General features: G+C 42.7%; 1 protein-coding gene across 15 annotated transcripts in view; it reads right to left on the bottom strand.

Moving 5' to 3' along the window:
• Nucleotides 1–16183, bottom strand: part of ULK4 (unc-51 like kinase 4) — a 571537-nt gene that overhangs the window by 465319 nt on the left and 90035 nt on the right. For 14 of the 15 annotated variants that reach the window (XR_006222024.1, XR_006222025.1, XR_006222026.1 and 11 more), the window contains 2 exons: nt 13505–13612; nt 9124–9207 (listed from right to left, as the gene is read on the bottom strand). Coding sequence is in view for 12 of the 15 variants with exons in the window: in XM_042998368.1 (XP_042854302.1) it covers nt 9124–9207; nt 13505–13612 (192 nt within the window). In the remaining 3 variants the exon portion in view is untranslated. The remainder of the gene's footprint in view (nt 1–9123; nt 9208–13504; nt 13613–16183) is intronic. The other variant, XM_042998370.1, reaches the window with a different exon arrangement.

The raw sequence follows: 16183 nt of genomic DNA, 5'->3' as shown, positions 1-16183 counted from the left end.
TCTCCCCCTTTTGCTGATGCCCCCGTGGTTGTGATGGGCAAGAACAACGAGAAGACTGTCAGCAACGCTTCCTGCTTCCCCAACTACTTGGCCCCTCTGGCCAACACCATCCATGACGATCCCAGCACCGTGGAGAGAATCACGATTCGTGACTCCGTGCCATCACTGCCACCCACAAGACGGTGGACAGTCCCTCTGGGAAGCTGTGGCACGACAGCCCAGAGGCTTCCCGTAACGTCATCCCTGCTTCTACTGGCACCACCGTGGCTATAGGCAAGATCGTCCCTGAGCTGAACGGAAAGCTCACTCGCATGGCCTTCCATGTCCCCACCTCCAACCTGTCGGTCACGGATCTGACCTGACGCCTGGAGAAAGCTGCCAACAGGATGACATCAAGAAGGTGGCAAAGCAGGCACGGAAAGGCCCCCTCAAGTGCATCCCGGGCTACCCTGAGGACTGGGCCATCTCTTGCAACTTTAACAGTGACACCCACTCTTCCACCTTCAATACTAAGGCTGGCATTGCTCACTGGTAAAGTGGTCAAGCTCATTTCCTGGCAATAAATTTGGCTACAGTAACCAGGTGGCGGACATTATGGTCCACATGGCCTCCGAAGAGTAAGAGCCCCCTGAGCCACCAGCCTCAGCAAGAGGCAGAGAGATGCCCTCAGGTGCTGGATGTCCATGCCCCAACTCAACCCCCAATATACTGTGAATCTCTTAACTGCTACACAGTTTCCATCCCAGGTCCCCTGAAGAAGGGGGGAGGCTCGGGAGCCCTTCCTTGTCACATACCATCAATAAAGTGTACCGTACCCAGCCAAAAAGAAAAATTATGGCTAGTTTAATAAAGAAAACACTGGATCATTCGTAGTCCACATACACGTTGCCAACGCTCACTGCAGAAACACCAACAGAGTGGTGAGGACCCAGAAAGAACCTGATGTTGAGGCACACACATTTATCAGAACATTAAACTGTGACAGGAACAAAATCAGAAAATCTAACTCTACATTTTCACTTTTATCAAAAGCCAAGAATTTTCAACTAATTTTTCCCTGTGTTTTAGGCCTAAAACATTTCAAAGATAATACATTTAATGCCTAACATCTCTAGTACTCCTTTCTAATTTGAGCCTGGTCTTTTCTAATTAAACACAAAAGCAACCTTAACACTAGTTTTCATTTTTAAAAAAAGAGAGAGAACTCTAATTTCAAAATGCAAATAAATGTCCTCTTAAAATAAGTGTTACTTCAAAATTATCTAATAAGCTGTTACTCAGAAAAAAACCAAAGCCAATGGTTTATATGTTTTTTGGACCTCATATTTTTAACTACAACCTATGCATTGTGAGTTCAGCACCTATAATCACACATAGACTATTATGCAGGTTATCAAAACAGATGTGGTTGATTAGATACAAACATACAAATAATCTTCTCCCGTAAATATGTGGAAATTCCCTAGGAGCTGCTTCTGGCTTGTCACTGGAGAATAATAGGCTACTACCTACCCAGATAAAAATAAACACTTCAGGGGTACCTGGGTGGCTCAGTCGGTTAAGTGTCCAACTTGGGCTCAGGCCATGATCTCATGGTTTGTGGGTCCGAGCCCCGCATCAGGTTCTGTGCTGACACCTCAGAGCCTGGACCCTGCTTCGGATCCTGCGTCTCCCTCTCTCTCTGCCCCTCCCCTGCTCGCGCTCTCTCAAAAATGAGTAAACGTTAACAAAAAAATTTTTCATATAAAAATAAACACTTCAAAGAAAGGTCAGCTTTCTCACCCTCCTTATCCCACGCACATATAAACACACATCATGTAAGCTCATTGCCAAATATTCCTGAGATCAATACAGCAATGACCCCAAGGGGGCAACTGCTCCTTAGTACTGTATACAACATTAAGGTCAAAGCAACGGAAGGGAAAGTTGTCAGACTCAGAGGGGGCCCAAGTCAGAAGCTCATGGAAGGTCATGAAGCACAAGTACCCTCCTATACAGGAAACACCACCAGGTGGGTCACCTAGACCTTGGCCGACACCAAACCACTGAAGAGTAGCATGTGTAGGATTGAAATCCACATCCTCTGACTCTCAGCTGAAGGTCTTTGAAATGCCAACCCCAACTCTGAAACTGATTCAGTATCCTCATAGATACCTTTTCTTCCACACTGCCACCCTCCTTTTTCAGCAGTCACATAAGATCTTCCGAACTGCTTGTGTGACCCACCATATGTCTCTTACCCTCTGATTACTTCTCTTCTCTCCCTCTAAGCACTGACCTCTGTCACAAGGACAAAAACATCTGACTCGTATCTCTATCACCATTGTTAAAGTTACAGAAATCGTGTTCAGAAAGTAGGCTGTTTGGAAAACACCATCATAATATCTTAGGGAACTTTAAAAAGAGAAAACCTACTGAAAATGATCTTAAACCTCTGACACTCTCAGTGTAAGCCCACAGCTTCCTCTCCCACAGTGCATCACACAACATGCCATAGGATAGGGTAGGTCTGTGGGCAAATTACTTTGAAAATGCTGTACATTCTCCCAAGTAGTTCATAATTACAAGCCCTGAAAAGTACTAACAACAAATCAAACTGCTCAACCTTGTTTAATCTGGTGTCTCTAAGTATTTGACTAGAAAATGCTTTATTCTTTTGACACCTATAAATATCCCAGGCAAAGCTAATTTTCTATGCATTATGAACAAAGAAGTTTATAACTTAAAACTGCAATTGACGTCTAAGAAGTCTACGTATCAAATTAAGATGAAGTAAAATTTCTCAAAAAAATGAAGTAAAAATTCTATACTGCTTTCTCCCCAATGCAGAAATTAAAGGGCTAAAAATCGAATCAATTTGGCCCATATTCAACAAGACACATTACAAAGTTTTGATGTGGAAAAAAAATCAGTAATTGAGGCAAAAGAACATCTCAATATATTTAAAACAACAGAAACAGCACAACAATGTGAACGTACTCACTACCACAGAACTATATACTTAGTGGTCAAAGTGGTTTAGTTTTATGTTACCGTGTGTTTTACCACAATTTTTTTAATCCAAAGAGAAACAGGACAAACCACTTTCTTGACAATAAGGTAATGCAACTTTGTTACTTTAACAAAGAAAAAAAAAAAAGGCAATAAAATCCCACCCACATGAAAAAGTTTTAACCACCTCATAAACAACCCTGGATCAAGGACAAATTTAAAACTAGAACTAGGGACTATCAATAAAATAGCAACAATGGAAACACTACATGTCCAAACTAGTGAGATACAGCTAGCATGGAACGAAAAGTTAATAGCCTGAAATGTCTTACTGAGTACACAAGAAAGAAACCAAAGCAAATGAAGTTACCAAAACAGCAATAAAAGGCTGGTGTACAGAACTAAGGATAAAAAAAAAAATTCTTTCCTGAAAACTGAAGGCAGGGCAGCATCTTAATTTACCTTTACCTTTCCTGCACCTAGCGGTACATAATAGATGTTTCATAAAATGTTATCTGTAAAGAATGGGACCTACATCTGAGAGGTAGCTTAAGCAATAAATTAAATACATTGGCTGAATCTCATCAAGAATTCAAAGCAACTTCAATCAGTTATCTTCAGGTTTTTTTTAATCAAATGTGTCATTCTCCTATTATTCGTCTTCTCATTGAGTATGCATTCCATTTACTACTAATATCAACCGATTTTTCTCAAATTCATTTGCAGATGTGTTCTTAACATCCAAACAGGTGAACCTGAAAAGGTGAATCTAAAAACTACACGAAAGTGAAAGGAACAAAATTAACTGAGAAACTCTTGAAAAAGATTATGTTAGTAGGGGAAAACTCCCCATATCCTTAGTATTAAATAATAGAAAGTATTAATTTAGATAGTATGACACAGAGACAGATAATAGACCAACAGAACCAAACAGAGCCCAGGAAAAGACACTGATGAGACAAGGGGACACTGCAGAGCAGTGGGAAGAGGGTGACTTTCTCATTAAAAAATCCTGGGAGAACTCATTACATACATATATATATATATATGTATATATATATATATATATATTTTTTTTTTTTTTTAAGATAAAACTACCCAGGGCGACTCAGCTGATTTCAGCTCAGATCTTGATCTCGTGGTTTGTGAGTTCAAGCCCTGTGTCAGGCTCTGTGCTGACAGTGCGGAGCCTGAGATTCTCTCTCTCCTTCTCTCTGCCCCTCCCCTGCCCACGCACTCTTTCAAAAATAAAAACATTTTTAAAAAGATAAAACTACCCATACACAGCAGCGCACACACAGAACAATTACAAATAAAGTTCTAAATAAAGGAAAAATAAAACTTGTGTTTATTTTTTTTAATTTTTTTTTTAACGTTTATTTACTTTTGAGACAGAGAGAGACAGAGCATGAACAGGGGAGGGTCAGAGAGAGAGAGGGAGACACAGAATCTGAAACAGGCTCCAGGCTCTGAGCGGTCAGCAGAGCCCGACGCGGGGCTCGAACTCACGAACCGCGAGATCATGACCTGAGCCGAAGTCGGACGCTTAGCCGACTGAGCCACCCAGGCGCCCCAAACTAAAACTTTTAGAAGAAAATGGAATAGACCATCTAATGATGGTGAAGTAGAGAAGCATATGAGACACAAAAAGCTAATCATAACAGAAAAAAATTGATAAATTTAGCTACATTAAAATGAGGAACTTCTGCTTATCATCGGATATTGTAAGAAAATGAAAAGCCCTTGGGGCACCTGGGTGGCTCAGTTGGTTAAGAAAATGAAAAGCCCAACCACCATCAGAAAGGATCTAGTAACACATATAAACCAAAGATTAGTATCCAGAATACACAAACATTCCAATGGATGAAGTGCCAATGGCATCTGCGTTTTTTTTCAAACAGTTCAGAAAACAAATGAATATAAATAAATGAATAAATGCATGTACATATGAATATATACATACACACCTATATTACAACAAAGCAAGGAGAGCAAAATGTTAAAAACCGTTGACACTAAGTGATGGAAATAAAGGTCATTATAGTCTTCTTTCCTTTTCTAGTTATTTCAAACATTTTATAACAGCAGGCTTGTGGTAAGGGAGGCAGTGTAGAGAATTCCTACAAAGCAACATAAATCCCCCCCCCCAACAAAACAAGATAAATAAAAAAGGATGGTGACCATATTAGTAACCACAAAAATGCATATTAAAGCTATTATGAGAAAACATTTAATGCCCAGAAGATTGAAAAAAATTTAAAGTCTGACTAGATCAAATGTTCAAGACATGGGTTCAAGGGTACTCCTATACCCTACTGGTGGGAATACAAACTGATACACACGTGTGTCTGAGTGTATTGAGGCACATTCCAACAACATACAATGCAGTAGTATAAATGAACTATAGTTTACACAATTGGCATGTATCAAGTTCAACCTAATTTTGAGCAAAATAAAGTCTCCACAGGATTTGGTGCCATTTACTTATATAAAGTTCAGCCTTAAGAACCAATCAAAGATGGAAATGTGATAAAGAAATACTTGGGAATGTTTATCATAAAGTAAGAATAGTGGCTACTCCTTGAAAGAAAAGAGCAAGCTGCAATCCAGGAAGGACAGAGAAGAAATCTGTTACCAGTTTTTTTGGGTTTTGTTTGTTTGTTTGTTTGTTTTTAAAGAGAGTGGGTGTTGGGAATGCAAACTGGTGCAGCCACTCTGGAAAACAGTATGGAGGTTCCTCAAAGAACTAAAAATAGAACTACCCTAAGACCCAGCAACTGCACTACTAGGCATTTACCCAAGGGATACAGGTGTGCTGTTTCGAAGGGACACATGCACCCCCATGTTTATAGCAGCACTATCAACAATAGCCAAAGTATGGAAAGAGCCCAAATGTCCATCGATGGGTGAATGGATAAAGATGTGGTGTGTGTGTGTGTGTGTGTGTGTGTGTGTGTACACACACACACACACACACACACACACAATGGAGTATTACTCGACAAAAAGAATGAAATCTTGCCATTTGCAACTACGTGGATGGAACTAGAGGGTATTATGCTAAGTGAAATTAGTCAGAGAAAATCAAATATCACATGACTTCACTCATATGGGGACTTTAAGACACAACAGATGAACACAAGGGAAGGGAAGCAAAAATAATATAAAAACAGGGAGGGGGAACATAAGAGACTCAAATATGGAGAACAGAGGATTACTGGAGGGGTTGTGGGAGGGGGGATGGGCTAAATGGGTAAGGGGCACTAAGGAATCTACTCCTGAAATCATTGTTGCACTATATCCTAACTAATTTGGATGTAAATTGAAAAAAATAAAAAATTAAATAAATAAAAATAAAAATAAAGAGAGTGGGTGTATCAGTGTGCTTTTAAACATACACATAAATTTCACATACTCTTTTGTTTATATGTTTCACACACACACACACACACACACACACACACACACACACACACACCCCTACATCAGGAAATACCAGTAGGTGCTGGGGAAAGTTTTTCTACATGGAACAAATTAATTGTTGAAAATAAGAGGCTTAGAAATTATTCACCTTCGACTACATCCTAAATACATTAGATACATGCTAAAGAACTGCTACAATTCAGTTATTTTTGTAAACAAATCTTTTTTTAGGGGGGATAATCACCCCCTAATCGATCTGTGTTACAGAGACAATGTTCAAGTTTAGGTTTCTCCCACTATCCAAAAGTACCCTGTTCCTATGAAACCTTTAGTAAGCCCAAATGGTGTAAAACCAAGAGCTATCACCATAATCTAAATAGAAAAGGTTTTGAGTATTCCCAGACCCCAAAAATAACATCTCTCAGGCTTCTCTGATACCTTAGGACACATCTTGTTAATGGATGCAGAAAATACATCAACACAAGGCACAGATGCTCGAAGGCACGGTGGGCTCAGTGGCTGGATGCTGAGATGCCGAACGTAGTTCCTGGGGAAGGAAGGACCTTGGCGGGCCACTCTCCCTGCTTCTCGCGACAGGCCGAGGCCTGCCTGTGTAACAACTGGCTGCAAAACAAACCCTGAATGCTGTTTGTGCTTTTTGCCTTTTTTCGTGGGAGCTGAAACCCTCTTCGTATTTCTTTCAATGAGAGAAAACAAGTACTAATGTGGGTCTTCTGTAAAAGTTAAGTGGCGCAACGTGTACTTTCGAAAAGTGAGAGACACCTGCATGTGCTGTCCAAGCACATATTTAACTGCTTTTCTAACGTACAATAAAATTTTTGTAGAGAGGCCTGGACTTCCCTCCCTCTTTATGGAAAATACACAAGACCTGTCATATATACCAAGACAATAAAAGGCACATTTGCTACTAAAATACGAAGTATCATAATGATTAAAAATAATTGTTTAATAATACACACGGATATCAGGCATTATTCTTCATCTTACACATACAGTGAAAAACACGGAAGGGTGTGGGAGAAAATACTCGATTAAGGATACAACCTCACGAACTAGAATTAGTAACCTTTTACTGCCCCTTAATCTTATTATGGAAACTGGTCTGGATCACCCGGCAGAAGAACCAAGCGGCACTCGGAGATCTTGGAAGGAAGGAGATTTATTTTACACGGGTGGGCTCAGAGGAGAGCATTCTCCAGAGATCTGAGTGTCGAATGCAGGTGGGAAGGGTAATTTATAGCGTCATCTTCCGCATTCCTGATGGCTTTCGGGCATGCTGCAAACAGGGCAGGAAGAACCCAGAAGAGGAGTCTCTAAACTGGGAATTAGAGCTTGTCTTAGTCCCATAGGGCATCTTATGGTGCAGAACTTTACTTATTTTCACAACAGTAGTAATTTGGTACCTGAGGCAAGCAGGGTGGGAACAAGAATCTGGAAGGGAAAGTCGTCAGGCAGGGACTGAAATTCCCTAATCAGTCCTGTTGGCCGTCAAATAACAGATTTTTCCCTAACAATCTTAGTTTTAAAAATTAAGATACAAAGTTTGCAAAATTTCTTTACGCTGTGAAAAAAGTTCCTAGAAGGCTCCCTCTCTCCTTTGAGTTCCCATAGTTCTGTGCTTCCACATTTATACAGTTGACATAATCCACTTTGTTTTTATCTGATCTCCCCCAATAGGTCAAATCACTGTGCGTGAAGAGTATTCACCTTCTTCATCTGTGTGTCCCCAAGTGTGCCTAGCTTGAGGTCTTGAGTGATAAACTGAAACACGTCTTTTGACTACAGAGAAACATGACTTAATTCTCGTATCTTTGGTAAAGCACAGTTTACTGGCTTTATTCATACGCCATAATGACAGCTGACATCTCCAACCCTACGGGCTAGGAAGTTTTCAAACTTCCTTTCTGGATCACTAGGGCAAGACCGTGCAGAGCGCTCCTGCACCTGGAACCCTTACCATTCAATGACGCAGGAAGTAATGAACTCAAAAGGAACATGTTTACTGTGACATGGTTTTTTCATTCCTGAAGGAATGTCTTTAGCCTATGGCTCTGCCTTGGGTGAAACAATGTCAAATGCTTTAAAGCAAACAGAAAACGTGACCCTTTTAGGTCAGCTACTCAATTCTTTACAAAGTCACACACACGAGCTCCCTATGCCAGTCGGTTAGTTGGCCAGCTGGCTGGTTTGCAGCCACCACCAACGGCATGAGAAAGACCGTGAATAAATTGAAAAAAAAGAATCACATGATAAATACCACTTAATATTAAAATCAGTGGATACTGGCGGAAGGTTCCTGTTTCTGAACTGCACAATGGCAAACCGACAAGATAATCACGGGGCTTTTGAGGCCCCCAGCGAGGTCTCTGCGTACACCCTGCTTGCTAAACTGGTGTGTCAAGGAGTTTAAGAGCAGGGGAGGACTGAGGATAGGTTATGAAAAAGCTGCTTACGCTGCTTGTGTTTGCTATCGTATTTTAAAAAGGCGAGACGCTTCAAAAAGTGAATGAGCGAGCTGAATGACCACAGGTCACTCGCTCACAGCGGCTTGTCGGGATTATTTAAATTCAGGAGCGAGACTAGGCTGACAAGCTCCCCGCACGGCTGCAGGCTACACTCCTCACACAGCGCCTGAAGGGTTATTACGACGGCGGCGGGTGTCTACAGAGGACCACAAAGGAGCCTTACCCCTTCCCGAAGGCACCTCATTAGCACTGTGTACGAAGCCAAGGGAACAGCCCAGCATTCTCTAGGGTTCTTTTTTTTTTCTTCCTAAAAAAAAGTGGAAGGAAAAGCAGTGAAGCTAACAGCACAAAAGAGATTAACCCGTTCGAGAAAAAGGCCGTTTCAAACATACAAACTCTCTGAAGCTTCTTAATATCCTATTGAAAAGTATCACTACCTGGCAATTCTGACCCAGTGAGGGGGTCTTTGACCACGTTGTACATACAAGGTGCTTCTCCTTTCTCCTCATGTTCTATATGATGTTCATCAGACCCCTTCATCAGAAGCCAGGCAGGAAGAAGGAAAAAAAAGAAAACGAAGAAAGGACAATACGATCCACCTGGCAGAGAAACTACTCTACTGACAATCGTAGGTGAGAATACAGATATTCCTACCTGAAAGGTATTCCACTAGTTGAAAGGATTTGAAAGCACAGAACACACAGCTCTGAGGAGGATCTCAGGAAAACCCACAAGCATAAGTAAAAGGCAGTATGTTGCCCGGTAAGACAAGGTGCTAAATAAAAATAAGCAAGTGTGACTGGTGGGTTCGCTGATTTTAATGATATCGGCAAGGATTCGCTCACAGAAGAACCAAGTTAGGGTAACAACCACAGAAACACGACTGTAATTTCTCAAATAAAATCTAATTATAAATTAGGTACCACACAGAAAGATTGGGGGGGAGGTGGCAATTAATCCCTTTAAGGCAATGAATCTCTTTAGGTTCTGTTTGGAGAAAATATTTAAGACCATCCAAATTTTAGAACTGGTACCTTATGGTCCAGATGCTTTTTATACGTATGCTGAGAATCATGACCCATTAAAACCGTATCCTTGCTCCATCACAGAATCCCACACAGGTCAGAGGCTAGACATTATCATCCCAGGCTGCTGCAGCTTGAAAATCACTATCGAAAATCACAAAAATTCAGTACCCAATTTCACGTCCAAACGTGACTTTCAGCTCACTTGTTCAGACGGTCTACCACACCCTTTCTGTACTCTATCGCCTACCCCCCCCCCCCCCCCAGCCACTTAGATCCCCTGGTCTGCCGTTTAATCCCTCCTGCCAAAGGCCAAAACCCTTCCCGCATGTCCTTTTCCCTTCTCTGGGGAAACCAACCCCCGAGGGAGCCGGCGGCCTGCTTCCCCAGGCCTGCGCTCAGGCAGCCGGGCTCTGAGAGGGGTGACCCCAGAACACAGAGCCCATGGATGACGTGGGATCAGCAAGCCCAGAGAGCTTCGTTCTCACTCTGCAGCATCCTGTTCTCCGACCAATTCCCTCTCACTCTGCAGCATCCGGTTCTCCGACTCCCTCCGACTCCCTCCCAGAAAGGGCCACTTCACAGCCGTGATCCTCTGGTCACGGACTTTCCTCCGCCACAGAGATCACGGAAGTCGTGAGTGAGAAAGCAGCTCCCGGCGTTCCTACCCCTGAAGCCGTCTGCTACCTACACCCAGCGGTTACAACGGGACAGGCTCCTCCACCCCTTCCCCGTGGGCCCAGCATCCCATTCCCATCCTGCCTCCTCCAGGGTCATTACCTTGCTATCTACCCCATACTGCTAAATTTTCCAAGCCCCGTCCACGGGTCCTCTCCATTTCCACTACAATAACCTCACCGTCCCCATCTTCCAAACGGGGCTCGCTTCGGCCTCGGCCCCTCCATTCCTTTTCACACCTATTCTCGATTCACATTGCTGGTCCCAGCTTCCTCACCTCCTGCTAGAGGCTCAGCGCGCTCCAGGATGCTTTCTTCCAACTCCCTCGCTTGAAGTCAAGTAAATGAACATATAAAACAGCTCCTGTTGAGTTTCTGGTGACTTTCACGCCACTCGATCCAGCAGGCTCTTTTCAGAACTTTTTCATGGACCGTCAGCTACCGCAGCCCTACTGGCTTTCTCTTTCCTGAAACACCCTCTTCACACGCCTAACTTCACTCCTACTTCGCTTACTCTCATTTCAGCTCAGAATCTTTTCTTACCATTCTCCCACCTATTCTCCTCCTTTAAGCCAGAGTCATCCCTCTGGCACTGAAATCAGATGACACCATTACCCTTCTTTAAAACCCTAGTGACTTCCCCTTGCTCACAGGCTTAAGACGACGACATCGGACTCATCCAGATTCCTTCCCGAACATGCTGGCCAGTCTCTCCAGCCCTGCCTCCTTGCTCACTCCCTCCTGTCCCGTTGGTCTTGGTGTGGGGTGCGCCTTATAGAAGCACTTACGAAGTGCCAGGAATTCTTCTAAATGATGGTCACACAGCCGTGAACAGGACTGATAAATTTTCTGTCTTAATAGTATTTAGTGGGGAAAGAAGAAGACGAAGAAGAGAAAGAAGGAAGAAGTAGGTGGAGGAGGAGAAAACAAGACAAGTCAGTCAAGATGCTGGGGCTGCTACAAAGAAAACCAGAGCAGGGTACGGAGCGAGAGGAAGACCGTAGGTAGGGTGGCCCCATCTCCTACCACGCAAGACCACACAAGGAGAAGACCCTCTGAAGGGATCCGAACCGAGAAAACGCAAGTATCTCAGGGAGAATCACTGCCAGCAGGATGAACAAGTGCAAAGGTGTTGAGGCAGGAGCGTGGCATGGTGGGTTCAAAGAGCCATGGGGAGGTCAGTGTGGCGGGAGGAGGAAGGCAGTAGGACAGCAGGGAGAGAGGAGGTCACACAGGTACCGGGAAGGCGGCCCCCCAGGGCCTACAAGGTCAGTGGCAGGATTTGGCTGTGACGGGAAGAAGCGCTGGAGGGCTCTGAGGAGTGACAGACACTGTGGACGCCCGTGGTTTTCACAGGCTCCGTCTGGCTAACAGAGGGTAACAGGCACAGAGCAAAGCAAGGAGGTCATCTAAGAGTTCTTGCAACAGGGCAGGTGAGAGATCATTATCAGCTGGACAAATAGGTGACACAACAGGAACGCCCAGGCTCAAGGTGGGAGGTACCCCTGATAAAAGAAAATACACACAAACAATAAGCAAACTGCCTCATCATGTTGTTGGCCGATTCTGCTCTGCTCTTCCCTTCTCAAGCCTGTCACCTTGGGGTGCTTCCAGAGAGCCAACAGGACAGGGCTTAGGTCTCTGTATTGTACACAATACACACTATCACATCGGGTCAGTCTTACTACACCAGCACTGAGCGGAGATTTGAAGGTTCACATATAGTCAGAGTGACCGTTCCAGAAAAGCCCTCATCTCGTGAAAAGTTAATGATTTTTATGGATCCAGGGACCTAACTTCCGTTTCCAGTTTGCTAACCTAAGTTGAAGTCAAATGCCACAGAACCACCCCTTTATTAAAATAGCCTAGCTTATATCCAATTAAAGTATGTACCAAAGAAGGGGATTCTTTACATCTACTTCTCAAAGCAAATAGAAATAGCATTCTATATGATTCCAAAAGATTCTAGAAAATGCAAACTAGTCTGTGTGACAGAAAGTAAATGAGTGGATGCGGGCAGCAGTAGGAAGGGCAGGAGGAAGGTATTATTGCAAAAAGTGTGGAGAGTCTTTTGGAAATGACAGGTATGTTCATTATCTGAACTGTGGTGATGCTTTCACAGGTGTGTGTGTGTGTGTGTGTGTGTGTATAAATTGATCAAATTGTAATCATTAAACATGTACAGTTGGCTGCATGCCAATTATATCTCAATTAAGCTGGAGGGAATAATAATAATTCAAAAAAAGAAAAGAAAAGAAACAACAAAAAGAATTACACTACACTCTCATCCCTGATCAGACAGCCAACTAGGCACCTGACCACTCTTCTAATGAAAGCAACTCTTTTTATTCTGACATCCTCACAATGCATCAGAGATCTGACAGGGAAACAAAGAATCAAACCAAAAGTTAGATAACTGCAAGCATAAAGGCTAAGCTGAGCACCGAAAGTCTGCTTTTACTCTGGGGGCCTGCAAAACTTGGTCATGACCCCCGGCTCATGGCATCAAGCCTCATGTCAGGCTCTGCAATGACCACTGACCATGGAGCCTGCCTGGGATTCTCTCTCTCTCTCTCCTCCTCTGCCCCTCTCCCCCCCACTCATGCTCACTCTCTCGCTCTCTAAAATAAAAACATTAAAAAAAAAAAAAAAGACACATTCAGTACAATTCCAAATACACAGCAGAAGACTCAAAATTATCAAGATAACAGTACTTCCCAAATTGATCTGCACAATGTAATTTTTTTTTTTTTTTAATGATTTGCAGAACTGGACAAGCTGATTCCAACATGCAATGCTCTAAGGGGCGAAACCAAAACAACTTTTGTAGGATATTAACGCTTGTTAGCCAGGATATGTCAGAACATGTCAAATAGCAATAGAGGTAATCAGAAGGTCTCACCTGGGTGGCTACAAGGTAGATCAGCTCCCCAAGAGTTGGTAAGAGGCACTGTTTTAATTTGCTATTTCTGAAGTTTTCCCTAATTAACTCAGTTAAGACAGTAATTGCCTGAAAAGGGGGGGAAAGAAAGAGAGAGATTAGTTCATATGTATCTCTTAGTTCTTTAACCTACAGGTAAAAGACAAGACACTCAACAAAATTCACTCTCCATTTTTAAGAACTAGTTTCCAAATTATTTTCAAAACATGGGTCTTATTCCTGAGAAAGCAGTAAGTGTCCCAGAGAAAGGTAAAAATGTATCTAGTGAAAGAAAGGCACATACATACAGCACTTGTCAGTTACTAAGATCTTGCACTCCATGGCTGATCCTGCAAGGCCACTGTTACTCAGTCTCTAAACACAAGGAATGGAGGCTTCAAAGAGGGCAGCAGGTCTCCATCCAGTTCACTCAGACACCAGAACTGAACACAGATGGCAGGACAGAGCCTACCAGGCTCCAGCACCTCCAACTTCGAAAAAAGTCTTACACTGCCTTAAACTTTTAAATGACTCCTCCCAAAATCTCAGAGTAGTAAATGTTATTCCGAAGTGTCAATATAATCCACTTAAAAATTCAGTAGGCTATTTTATCAAATCCAGTTAATTTCCTAGGTGTCATGCTAAGAAAATTACATACACTCATTGCCGGAATTCATACACCAGAACACACGTCAATGAAATCACAGTGTGACCCATAAAGTAAGATACAGTAGGTTCAGGATGCTACATATAGAGGGGCCCGATTCTGAAACAAACAAAATACGTAGTGTGGAAGCACTGCTCTAAAACAGCGCGTAATTCAGGGGCTCCTGGGTGGCTCAGCTGGTTAAGCATAAAACCTCGGCTCAGGTCTGGATCTCGCAATTTGTGAGTTCCAGCCCCAAAACGGGCTCTGTGCTGACAGCTCAGAGCTTGGAGCCTGCTTCAGATTCCTTGTCTCTCTCTCTCTCTCTCTCTCTCTCTCTCTCTCTGTCTCTCTCTGCCACTCCCTCTTTCCTCCCTCCCTCTCTCTTTCTCTCTCTCACAAATAAATGAGCATTAAAAAAAAATGCTATTTGCAATCACTAAAAATATTAAATACTTAAATATAAACCGAACAAGGGGTGCTGGGTAGCTCAGTCAGTTAAGGGTCCGACTTCAGCTCAGGTCATGATCTTGCCATTCCCAAGTTCGAGCCCCATGTCAGGCTCTGTGCTAACATCTCATAATGTTAGCTCAGAATCTGGAGCCTGTTTCAGATTCTGTGTCTCCCTCTCCCTCCCTGTCCCTCCCTCACTTAAACTCTGTCTCTCTCTCAAAAACAAACATTAAAAAAAAATTTAGTAAAACAAAATTTATGTGTAAAGGTAAAATAATTAGAATAGCCAAAACAATTTGGGGAAAAAAGTGCTGAAATTAATCTGATCTCAACACTCAGTATATACATAATGTAATCAAAACTGTGAGGCACTGCCAGAGACAGATATATCGATCAATGGAACACAGAATCCAAAAATAGCTCCACAAGTATGGCCTGCTGATTTCTGAGAAAAGTGCAAAGGCAATCCAAAGGAGGAAAGTCAGCCTTTTCAACAAATGATGCTGGAGCGACGGACCATCCAAAGGACGAACAAAAAGCAAGCTTCAACCTAAGTCTAACGCTTTATACAACATACAAACTTAAAATGGATCACAGACTTAAAGGTAAAACATGAAACTGTAAAGTTAGGGGAGGGGAGAATGGGGTAAACTCTTCAGGGTCTAGGTAGAAAGCAGATTGGGCACCAAAAGCACAGACACTGTATCAAAGAAGATATACAGTTGACAAATAAGCACATGAAAACATGTTCAACATCATTAGCAGTTAAGGAAATACAAATTACAACCACAATGAGAGAACACTACACACCTATCAGAATGGCAAAAATAAAAAAATAAAAACAGTGACAACACCAATTGCTGCTAAGGAGGGAGAAAAACTAGACCACTCAGAAATTGCTGGTAGGATACAAAATGGTACAGCTACTCTAGAAAACTGCAGCAGTGTCTGGAAAAAAAAAAAACAAAAACCAAAAAACACTCAACATGCATATACCAAAGGACCCAGCAAACTGTACCCCTAAGCATACATCCCAGAGAAACTGTGATTTGGTGGCAAGTCCACTCTTTCCTGAACCCCAAATCTCAAGCATTTTTCCCAGGGAAATGAAGACTTTCATCCACACAAAGACCTGTACGTCAGTGTTTGTAAGAGCTTTACTCATAACTGTCAAACCTGGGAATGACACTGGTGTCTTGCAACAGGGGGATGGTTAAACGAACTGTGGTACAACTGATACCATGGAGTCCCATTAAGCAATAAAAAGGAACCAACTACTGACACGTGGAACAACCTGGATGAATCTCCAAAGAATGACACCAAAGTCTAAAAGCCAGTCCCGAAAGGCTACACGATATGACTGCACTCACGCGCCATTCTCAAAATCATACAAGTATAGAAATGGAGAATAGATGAGTGGCTGCCAGCGGTTGGAGTGGGGGTGAGACAAATGATAAACAGCAACACGAACTATTCTTGGTGATGAAACGCCTCCGTTCCTTAACTCTCTCAGTGTCAGCATCCTGGCTGTAATATCATACCGTAGGACTCCCAAGATGTTA

Source organism: Panthera tigris, chromosome C2 (assembly GCF_018350195.1).
Source record: "Panthera tigris isolate Pti1 chromosome C2, P.tigris_Pti1_mat1.1, whole genome shotgun sequence".
Classification (NCBI taxonomy): Eukaryota; Metazoa; Chordata; class Mammalia; order Carnivora; family Felidae; genus Panthera; species Panthera tigris.
This window is presented reverse-complemented; position numbering and strand designations above follow the sequence as displayed.